General features: G+C 35.2%; 1 protein-coding gene across 1 annotated transcript; it reads right to left on the minus strand.

Annotated features, from left to right (window-relative positions):
- Positions 1 to 9,699: 9,699 nt before the first annotated feature.
- LOC147067545 (uncharacterized) lies at positions 9,700 to 10,455 on the minus strand. The gene has a single exon (XM_085953614.1). It carries the CDS (start codon positions 10,453 to 10,455, stop codon positions 9,700 to 9,702), a length of 756 nt encoding a protein of 251 aa, XP_085809740.1.
- Between the last annotated feature and the right edge of the window lie 1,768 nt (positions 10,456 to 12,223).

Below are 12,223 nucleotides of genomic sequence, written 5' to 3' on the forward strand. Positions count from 1 at the left end.
TCGGCGACGACGAGGCGATAACTCTCCTATTAAATGCAGAATTCCCAACTAACAATACGGCAATTCACTATTGTATAGAACAAGGAAAATTGAATTCCCTGAGACTGTTTGGCGAAGCTCACGATATAAAAGAAAGTACACTGCATGCAGCTTTAAAATTTGCTATTCGAAGAGATTGGCTGGCCGGTGTTTCCGTTATAATAAACTGTCTAACGAAAAAAAAATTCAATTGTAACCCGCTTTATGAAAATGGAGATACAGTGCTTCATTTGGTTGTAAAATTTGGTACGGTGGAATCAGTCATGTTTATAAAACGCGCATATTATCCTTTTGATAAATTTAAAACAATTAAAAATTGGGACGACGAGCCGCCTATGTACATCGGTCGCAGTTACACTAAAGAACTTTTCTCACTTATGGAAACGAGCTCGTTTTCTGAAAAGGTTATGGTTCCGATAACGGCGATTACTGCACGCTGCAATCACGAAATTATGGTAATAATTAAAGGACGCTCTGAAAGGATGAAAAAATATAATATGGCGGTGAATAAAAATCATATGATCCTTTCAATTAAAAACGATTGTGTGAATTGTTTTCACCTTCTTACAAAAACTTATTTTGATCAGGACTCACCTCCAATCGAATATTACAAAAAAGCGTGTAAACTTGCTATAGACTATAATGCTCATAAAGTGTTATATTTTCTCAACAAAATTAGAGTTGAAACCGATTCTAATAATCTACGTGAATTTTGTAACAACATAATTCAACAAAAATATAATGACATTAATAACTATTATCAGCGTGGGGTTCTGCCGCCTCATAACATTTATAACACTCTCATCTATGAACCTCGAGCGGTGGAAACTTTGGAAGAAATATTTGATTCACAAATAATTGCATATTCCCGTGACAGTATTGACGCGCACGTTCAAATCAGAATTTGTTATTCTGAATGGTTACAAAAAGACCCCGCTCGCAGAGGAAGAATGACAAAAATTTATCACATATTTGAATGCGGTTCAAAATTTGAGCAGCTTTTACTACATCCATTTGTTGAAAGTTGTTTACATTTGGAATGGAGAAGACTGCGATACGTTTTCGCAGGAATGGTTTTTGTCCACTTTTTACTGATGTTCCTGACGACCTGTTTCATAATAAGCACCTACGAGGACGATACATCATCTATCGGTTGGGACATTTGCTTATGGATGAATGTTTTTATCATTGTTATCATGGTGAGTGATATGCAGTACTCCTCGATTTGACAACATTAGTGGGTGGATAGTGGATGCAGTGTAACATTTTATATCTTGACTGTCTCCATTGCATATTTTGTTTGGTAACATAATTACCTACTAAATCATTATAAAATATTATAATATTTACTTCGAATTAAACACCATTACTATAATTTTATTTATGATTATTGTTTTTCAATTAATGTATTAAAAATAAATGCTATTAATTTGTAAAGTTCGCACAAAAAAAACTCTTCGTTGTTCGATGAAAATAATATTCGGATTGAACGGATTTTTGCCATCTGCGAATAGGTTGGATAGTACCTACCTGTTGGTAAATTTTTATGGTTTCGAAGGCACCGTTGAATTTTAAGCTTATAGGTTAGTAATTCCAAATGTGCAACTTTGATAAAGTTTTTTTTTATGAAACATGTATTTATGTTACAATAATTAATATTAACATCGATACGCAAAATACTGAATAATAATTCAATATAAGGGAAAAGTGTGAATTTGTAACATCAAAACCAATAAATATAAAACATAAAAATAATATTCTGTATTGGGTAAACCAGTGGCGAAGGGTGGACGTAGGCGGTTTAAATCCATCATAAATAATGCACATTAAACTTTGTCAGTCGTACGTATTTGTTTTCATTGAAATAAGACTACAATTTAAAGATGGTGTTGGTAAGTTTTTAAAATAAATTTAAACCATGAGAAAACCAAACCATAATAGATAATACAATAAAGTCAAAAAATATCCGTCTATCTATAAAATATCTGAAATTATGATATTAAATTATACATAATTTAGGATATTTTGTAAATAGAATAAGTAATATTTTTTTATCTATTATAGGTTGATTTAGGCAGGACTTAATGAATTTAGAAAAATGAAACAATATATTATTGTGTAATATTATGTATTCTTAATCCGACGGAAACAAAATAAATAAGTATGAACGAAAAAGTGCGCACAATTTTGTCATATCGCCCAAATTATACCAAAACTATTATGATTTGATTTCGGCAGGGTTTTATTTATTTTTAAAAACTAACCAAAATCATCTGTAAATTGTAGTCTTAGTTCAATAAAAACAAATACGTTAGTATGACTAAAAAAGTTTAATGTGCACTATTTATGGCGGATCTTAATAACCTACCTCCACCCTTCGCTACTGGGGTAACACAGCCTCACTATTAATCAAGTAGATATATTGATTTTATAAATTTTCATTTTTATCGTACATAATCTTCGGAATCACTTTAACTAAAATGTACCAAGATCTAGAAATACTGAGAGTGACAGATTTAAGAACTATAAAAGCAGGGAGGGGGCGGAATCATTGGGAACATAATTATTATCGAAGTTATGTAATTTTTTATCCAGTTTTGAATTAGTACTTATATTACACTAGCTGAAGTACCCGGCTTCGCACAGGGTCGCTTCGTGGTTATATTTATCTAAGATATTTGAAAAATAATATGAGGTAATTATTTTTTTAATATTAAAATATCTGTGTAATACAATATGGCAATATGAAAATAATTCTAATAGGAGTAAAGGTCAATCATAAGAACACTAAATTAAAATCGAATCCAAAATATGAAAACGTTATTAATGTTATTAATATTTAGTAAAAAAAAAAACAAAATTGGATGGAACAAACAAACAACAAACTTTCTATTTTATGTAATATTAATTTAGAAACCTTCGCAGGTGTGCGCACAACAACTGACAAAAGTTTCATCGCAATCGGATGAATGGTATAGGAACGCATACGAATAGTAGAAGAAGATGATTTTCTAATTCAGAAATCTTTGTGGGCATGCGCATGACAACTCACCAAAGTTTCATTGCAATCGGATTAATGGTATAGGAACGCATACGAATAGAAGAAAAAGAAGATGGTTGTACTAATTCAAAAACCTTCGCGGGCGTGCGCACAACAACTGGTCAAAATTTCATCACAATCGGATTAATGGCTTAAGAACGCATATAAATAGAAAAAGAAAAAGATGGTTGTACTAATTCAGAAACCTTTGCGGGCGTGCGCACAATAACTGGTCAAAATTTCATCACAATCGGATGAATGGCATAAGAACGCATATAAATAGAAGAAGAAAAAGATGGTTGTACTAATTCAGAATCCTTTGCGGGCGTGCGCACAATAACTGGTCAAAATTTCATCACAATCGGACGAATGGCATAAGAACGCCTACAAATAGAAGAAAAAAAAGATGATTGTACTAATTCAGAAACTTTTACGGGCAAGGGCACAACATTTGATCAAAATGTCATTGCAATCGGATGAATGGTATAGGAACGCATACGAATAGAAGTAGAAGATGATTTTATAATTCAGAAATCTTCGTGGGCATGCGCACGACAACTCACCAAAGTTTCATTGCAATCGGATGAATGGTGTAGGTACGCATTCGAATAGAAGAAGAAAATGATGGTTGTACTAATTCAGAAACCTTCGCAGGCGTGCGCACGACAACTCACCAAAGTTTCATTGCAATCGGATGAATGGTATAGGAACGCATACGAATAGAAGGAGAAGAAGATGGTTGTACTAATTCAGAAACCTTTGCGGGCTTGCGCACAACAACTGGTCAAAATTTCATCGCAATTGGATGAATGGTATAAGAACGCATACGAATAGAAGAAGATAGAATAGAAGAAAAAGAAGAAGAAAATGGTTGTATCAATTCAGAAACCTTTGCGGGCGTGAACACAACACTTGATAAAATTTTCATTGCAATCGGATGAATGGTATAGGAACGCATACGAATAGAAGAAGATAGAATAGAAGAAGAAGATGGTTGTACTAATTCAGAAACCTTCGCGGGTGTTGGCACAATTACTGACGAAAATTTTATTGCAATCGGATGAATGGAATAGGAACACATACGAATAGAAAAATATAGAATAGAAGAAGAAGAAGAAGATGGTTGTACTAATTCAAAAACCATTGCGTGTGTTACCACAAAAACTGACGACGGTTTCATTGCAATCGGATGAATGGTATAGGGACCATACGAATAAAAGAAGATAGAATGAAGAAGAAGAAGAAGATGGTTTTACTATTTCAGAAACCTTTGCGGGTGTTAACACAACAACTGACGAAGGTTTCATCGCAATCGGATGATTGGTATAGGAACCATACGAATAAAAGAAAATAGAATGAAGAAGAAGAAGAAGATGATGATTTTTTTAAATTCAGAAACCTTCATGGGTGTGCATACAACCACTTACCAAAATTTCAACGCAATCGGATGAATGGTATAGGAACGCATACGGGACAGACACACAGACAGACAGACATACCGACAGACAGACATTCATTTTTATATATTAGTATAGCCTATACTCTTTGCGCAAGTGCAAGCAATAAGTTTACAAAGTTTTATCGCAATCGGATGAACGGTATGGCTGCGCATTGAATACGAACAAACAAACACACAAATATTAATTTTTATATATTAGATTATACTATATTGTATTTGGTACTTGCACTACCTATACTTACTGTGGCTGAACTGAATACTTGGTTTTCTTTTTGATCAAAATAAGTAGTCAAAAATAATATATTAATTGTAATAATTCCAGGAAATTGAGACTATGAGAAGAATACTTATTAGTACTAGAAAAAAGTACATGTGCCAGCTGAAATGGTTTACTAAACTAGCGGCATTGATTCTGTGTGTGTCTTTGTTGTTAGACCATCGCTTAGGAAAAGGCAGCTATCCAGATGTTTCTAGAGCACTATCAGCAATCACTATTCTTTGTGTATGGGTCCATTTCGCCTTGCAAATATCAAGAATTGTTGGAGGATTCTATATCCAAACTTATATTTTGGCCGTACGTAGATTTTTCAAGGTATGTAAACTTGTGTTATTTTAATAAATATCATCATAAATCATATGAACCGGTAAAGAAGCCAAGAGGAATATAATAATACGTTGAATATATATAATCAAAAAATAGGCTTATTATAAAAAGTTTTTCAATGTACTGTACTAAATTTTAGTGACGTTTATAACAGTGGTATTATTATCTATTAAAATATGCTTTGTCTAGTACAGAATTATTGAGCCCAGATAATAAGATAGTGGATTATTTGTAATTTGTACATTTTTATAATTTATACAAATTTAGACCTGCATGGGAATATAACCCAAAACATAACAAAACACTGATAGTGAGCGTAGAAATAATCAAATATATTTTTTTGAATATTCTGTTTTCGATTTTCAGATAATGTTACTCTTTGGCTGCTTTCCAATTATAGGATTTGCATTTGCATTTTGGATTCTATTTCAAGGTAACGAGCCGTTTGTGTCATGGTATGATTCCATCATAAAAACAACTGTTATGGCGACATCAGAGTTCGACTACTCAGAGTTGTTTGGCGGAAAACCTTACGATTTTATCACAATAGTTGCGAGGATTGTCTTCATCATGTTTATAGCATGCGTATCTATAGTAATTATGAACCTAATTTTGGCGCTTGCAATCATTGATACTACAAATCTTGAAGCACATTGGAAAATTCAAAGACTTTTGGAGCGTACGAGGCTTTTGACATTAATTGACAATTTTGATTTCCCTAAATGGGCAGGAGTGGATAATTTTATTGATGATGTAAATGTGGAAATATTGAAAAATGATTCTGACACGCAAATAACTGAACAACTAATTCAACAAAATATTCCAAAACATATTGCAACGAACATAGCAAAACATTATAGGACGAAGTTAATGAAGAATAGTCATCTGTACAATGTACAAAATCGCGTTAAATCCTATATTTATAAATAATACTAATGCATATTTAAAAACAAAAAAAAATCGTTATTAATTAGAGCAGTTTTCCGCAACACCGATGCGATACGAGACGATGCAAGGTGTGCCGGAAAAACGCAAATAATTTTGTATATTATACTTACTTAACCAGGGTGTCGCGGCAATTTTATAATGACGCCACCACTCGTTCGCGAGTCATTTTTTCGTTTAGTAATATAAAATAAATGGTCATACAAAAAAGTTTTACAACTCATCCGGCACTACTAATAATTAATTATAAGTTTCGTTGACGAGCACTCAATAAAACAACATAATGCCTTTTGCAAGGAGCTTCCGGAGCGAACTACCGGTGAGGAAAATTTATTTTATTTTCTTCGAAAGTTATGATATTCAATGGAGTAAGCGCATAATAGTATTTGCACAGATGGCGCTGCAGCAATGATGGGCAATAAACAAGGTTTTGTGTGTAAAACAATAAAATCCGACAATACAAATTATACACTACTGCATACATTGCGAAGCATTGATGGTTAAAATCTTGCCAGAGAAACTATTGCAAACGATGATCGAATGCATTACAATCATACACACTATAAAATCAGGAGCCTTAAATTCGCGAATTTTTGAAATACTCTGTGCAGAAATGTAATTGGAATATAAATAATCCTTATTGTTTTACACTGGAGTACGTTGGCCTTCCCGAGGCAAAGTTTTGGCTAGATTGTCTGTGCTTTGCCACGGTCGAGGTGCGTACGTTTCTACTAAATAAAAACATTGCCGAATTGCACAAGCTCTTCGAAGATAATCACTGGATAGCCATAGCTGCGTACATAGCTGAAAATATATTTGAGCACCGATCGATCGATCCGATGCAAGATCGGAATGAAAATATACCGACATGCGATAGGTAAATTAGAAGGATTCAAAAATAAACTCGATCTTTGGCAGGAGTTAAGACAAGGATCAATCAAATATATCATATCAAATCAATTGAATCAATCAATATCAAATCAATTGAAAATCGTACAGCGCGTACTTAGCTTAATTCTTGACACTGTAAAATCAATTTTATAATAAGAAAATAAATTCATTCACCCATAACTGTAAATTTTTTATAAGGAATCAAATTTAACCTTCTAAATTTTAATCCTTATAATTATAAAAATTAAAGCAGATAGCCAGATATGTCATCTGTATAACGTAATTATTATTTTGTCCAAATTCGAAAATTCGTTGAACAAATTAATTAAATCACCGCTGCACGCATCAAATTCCATAGTAAGCCATACAATCACATACATAAGGGCCAAGGCCGCACATTGCAGAGATTTGAAAATATTATAGACCTAGTACCCGCGATCGCCGCACCAAAACGCCACACTCCCGCCGCGGGTATAAATATAGAGAAACCGCTATGAAAAATTTTTCCCGGATGGTGAGAATTTTGTGGAACGAAGAAATATCAGTAGATTTCATAAAATATCAGTATATCAGTATATTGCCAAAAATATCAGTAGACTACTGAAATTTCAGTAGACATGGCAACACTGCTCGCCTATGAAGTCTGGTTGACTCCCCCTGAGGGTAACCAGCGCAGCAAACAACCATTGCCGTCGACTGTTTTTCTTGCCAGTTAGAATCAGTGCTTCTCTTTATAACACGGTACTTACTGACCGGTACCGTAAGTATAACTCCGGTGTTAGGGAAGTGTTCTCGTAAGCCTGTGTGGCTATTTTTTTTATCGACTTTTCACCTTGACTATTATCATGTTGTGCCTATTGATTTATATATTGTGTTGACTATTCTTATATTGTGCCTGTGACTTATATTTGTGTTTTATCTACTTTATTGTTGTGAAATAAACATTGTGCAAAACTGTCCTACCGTGTTTTTTGACCACCACCCACTTTATTGGCCTGTCAATGTTAGATGGCTAGCGATATTGCATATTGCGCAATATAGCCAGTGATAAAGTGTCTAAATATTGTCAATTTACAATATACCATTGTTTGAATTATTTAAAAAAATCAAATTTTAATACTTACCTATATTTTTTGAATTATTTACCAACTCAACATTCACAAAATTTATTTATTTATTGATATATAATTTTACTCACAAATAATACTTACATAAAGCCTCAAATCTTAAAACACAATCTTTGAAATGAAAAATAAATATACACTCCAATATAAATAAGGTTTTATGAATATAAATTAACAGTGTAGAACGTTAGTCTCCAGAAATTTGTTTATAAACATATATATTATTTATTATGACACAATATTGGTTATGTTTACAACATGTGCTGTTTACTCGGTTGTATTGAACGACTATGCGCATGCGCATGTACGCTTGAGACCGAAATGAAAAATAAATAATTATAATAAAAGTTGCAAAATTCAATCTTTACCCAACCGGCCCAAGCCTAAGCCTTCAATATCAGAGCTGAAAATTACAAACCTTCGGCATTTAGAACACCCAAATGTTACCGCGTAGAAAAAATTTTATTATCTTGCATCGGCGGGCAAAACTTCCGTCCCATGCCAAATTAATGCGTTACATTTGCGAGCGCAACTTTGTGACACACCAAAAATACACTCTGATCTGTTTTCCCAAACGCGCCTAAAGAAGTATAACTTCAAAAATGATAATTATTTTCATGCAATTAATGCGACGCAATACGACATCATACGGCAACCCATGCCAAAAATTCTATAGAAACGCTTTCCATACAATTCGATAGGAATTTTTTTAATTGAGAAACGACGGGGTGATAAAACTGACTTTGCCGATGTTCCATTGAATGTTTTCTGGATTTCGGTTAATAAAGATTTCCTCGAATTTGCGACAAGGCTTAAGCAGTTTTGCTCCCATTTTCTATGACATATATAGTCTGATATATATAGAGAGTCTGTATTCTATAAATGGCGTGCACGTCACAAGGAAAGCATTGTGCCATCGCGTTCAACCGTTGCAAGTTTTCAATGGGAGGAAACGAGATGGATGCCGAAGCGGGGGGAAAACCGGCACGCCAGCTTATAGAAGACAAAGTCTATGTGAGCAAAGTTTTTCAACTCAAAAATTCAATTTCAAAAACTTCAATCGGGTATTGCTAATTAGAATTCGGTCAGGGCCTATGAAACCACCTTGCAAAAACCCTGGAAAATATTATATTAAGGTTAGGTTAGGTTAGGTTAGGTTTTTTTTTTTTTAAATTCGTTTATTGAATTCCTTGCTTTTTCGTACAAGGGTTATTACTTAAGTATTACATTATTCATATTTCATTTACATAATTTACAGTTAAGCACAGTATTGTAAACATAAAGAAAATATAAAATATAAAGAATATTAAAATATGTGTTAAAGTAAAAAGTTAAAGAAAAAATGTACAGAGATATATAACATATTAAAGTATAAAATATAAAAGAAAAGAAAAACATATATAAAAATTTGTGTTAGAGTAATGAGATAAAAATACAGAGATATATAAAATATAAATAATAATAAAGATGTGTTAATTAATGATATAAAAAGCACAGAAATAATTTTAGTTATTATAACAGAGTAAAATAATAGTATACATTATATTGATATGAGACTGTGAGGGTGTGTGCCTTCTGTGCTGTGTTGTGTTTGTGTTTATGTCCCTCCGTTTACTGTCTTTATTTTTTTGATGGCTTTTGTTAGGTATTCAGTGAATAGTTTTCGTGTTGTTTTGTTGTTTAGTATTTTGTCTGGTTTTGATAAGTCTATTGTGATGTTTTGCTGGTGGCACTGTACCCCGAGGGTCCACCTTTCTTTCTCAAGTATAGGACAATCGGCCAATATGTGTTTGACTGTCTGAGACACGACTCCATCGCATGGACAGTGATCGTCGGCTCTCAGTTTAAACCTTTTCAGGTAGGCTCTCATTGCCCCGTGGCCCGTCAGCATTTGTGTGAGTTCATGATTGAGTGTGGTGTTGTGTGTGAAGTGTTTTCCTGAGTTTATGTCTGGTATGAATATTTTTGTTGTCGATCCAGTGGTGGATTCAGTGTATCTTCTGTTCCATAGATATGTGGTGTCATCTTCTAATTTCCTCTTTGCGAACGTGAGAGGGAATTTCGTGTAAGTGGTGGGTCTTTTGTCTGTGGTGGCTTGTTTTGCGTATTTATCTGCCTCTTCGTTTTCGGCTATGCCAATGTGACTCCTTATCCAGATGAACCTGGGGGTGATGTTAATGTTTCTCAGGAGTGAGCATAATGTCAGGCTGGCTCTTACGAGTGGGTGTGTCGATGAAGGGTTTTGGAGAGCTACAAGACTGGATTGGCTGTCAGAGTATATGATCACCTCGGTGGGGTGATGTTTGCTGGAATTAACCAGTGTCCAATCGAGGGATTCTCTGATGGCTAGCATTTCTGCCTGAAAAACAGTGCAGTAGCTTTCAAGCCTTAACTTTCGTTTTGCAATAAATGCTCCACCTTTGTAAACGACAAAGGCTGCCCCTACTTTTTCATCGATGCGGCTGCCGTCTGTGTAGATCTCCAAACCCATTGCGTTGTGTTCAGTGAGTGCGCTGTGGTCGGTGGTTTCTGTGTGTTCTATGTTTTCAAGGTGTCTGGTGCCTGGGTGGGGTAGTTCTGTGTAGTGTATTTTGTTTTCATATGTTCTGTCAGTTGGAAGATGTTTGGGTAAAGTATGTTGCGTTTTTATGCGGTATAGTTCGGCGAGTTGTTGTATTTTTAGGTCTAGAGGGGTGGTGTTTGCCAGTACTTGGGCGGATGTGAGTGATATGGTCCTGTACCCTTTGCAGATCGAAATTGCAAAGGGACGTTGAGTTGTGTTTAGTTTTTTTTGTATGGATTTTTTGTGTGTGGCGTTGCTCCAGATGGATGCTGCGTAAGTGATTGTGGGTTCGATTGCTCCCATGTATATGATTCTTAGGACCTCTGGGGAGGCTCCCCACGTTGCTCGTGCAGCCCTCATGAATCGCTTGCCAATTTGTGTAGCTTTTTTACATGTGTATTCTGTGTGTTTTGACCAGTTAAGGTGTCTGTCTAGAACTACTCCCAGTATTCTGAATGAGTCAACAAGATCTTTCTTTTGTCCTTTCCATGTAATGTTCGGTGGTTGTATGGTGCGTTTGGACATGAACATAATGTGTGTTTTTGTGTCAGAAAATGTGAGTTTAGTGCTATTTCCCCATTCAAGTGTCCTTTTTAGTATGTCGTTGGTTGTTGTTTCAAGTGTTTGTATGTCATCAGCAGTGATCGTGATTAGTACGTCGTCTGCGAATGCTTGTATGTGTGCGTTGTTTGGAATGTTTATTGTGAGAAGATCGTTTATGGCAATGTTCCAGAGGGTTGGTCCGCAGGTTGAGCCTTGTATGCAGCCTGCTGTCTGTTTCCTAACGACCTCCTCTCCTGCGTATCTGAGCGTGACTTGTCTGTCCTGTAAGTAGCTTCGTATGAGTTTGTAAATGTTTAGTGGTGTGGATTTTTGTGCGAGAGAGTGTTTGATGTGGGGCCACCAAGCGTTGTCCAACGCTCCTTGGATGTCCAAGGAGGTGGCTACGATTAGTTTTTTTGAATTTAAGTGACCTTTGATTGTGTTGATGGCCGTGTGTAGCGCGTGTTCTGTCGATGTCTGTGGTGTGAAGCCGTATTGATGTTCGCTGATTTCTTTGTTTTGTGTAAGGTGCCAAAAAGTTCGTTGTATGAGTAGTTTTTCTAAAACTTTTCCAAATACTGGTAGTAGTCCTATTGGTCTGTAGCTGTTTGTGTCTTTAGTGTCTTTTGCAGGTTTTGGTATTGGCTTTATGATGGCGTGTTTCCAAGTGGTTGGAAAGTGGGAGATGTTGAGGCATTGGTTGTATAGTGCGTGAATTTCTTCTGGAAACGTGTTAACGAAGTGTGTGCAAATGTCTGCTGTCAAATGATCGTGTCCTGGTGCCTTTTTCGAGCTCATGTTGTGAACGATTGTTTTGATTTCGTGAAGTGTAAATTAGGGGTCGTCTTCAGTGTTAGGAAGGATGTGCTCGGAAGAATTTCTAGTCATGCTCTGTGTTTGTGTGTCGGAATTGGGATCGTCATCGGGGAAAAACTTTTTTGTGAGGGCTTCAGCCGAGTCACGTGCTGTGATGTGTTGGTGTCCGTTTGTGCTGAGAGTAGTAGGTGGTTCTCTA

The sequence above is a fragment of the Rhyacophila brunnea genome, unplaced genomic scaffold, assembly GCF_057557595.1.
Source record: "Rhyacophila brunnea isolate RB1 unplaced genomic scaffold, BYU_Rbru_1.0 scaffold_4, whole genome shotgun sequence".
Lineage (NCBI taxonomy): Eukaryota > Metazoa > Arthropoda > Insecta > Trichoptera > Rhyacophilidae > Rhyacophila > Rhyacophila brunnea.

Coding starts and splice junctions, on each gene's coding strand:
- LOC147067545 (XM_085953614.1), bottom strand. CDS start 10,455: ATGCTAGCCATCAGAGAATCCCTCGATTGGACACTGGTTAATTCCAGC.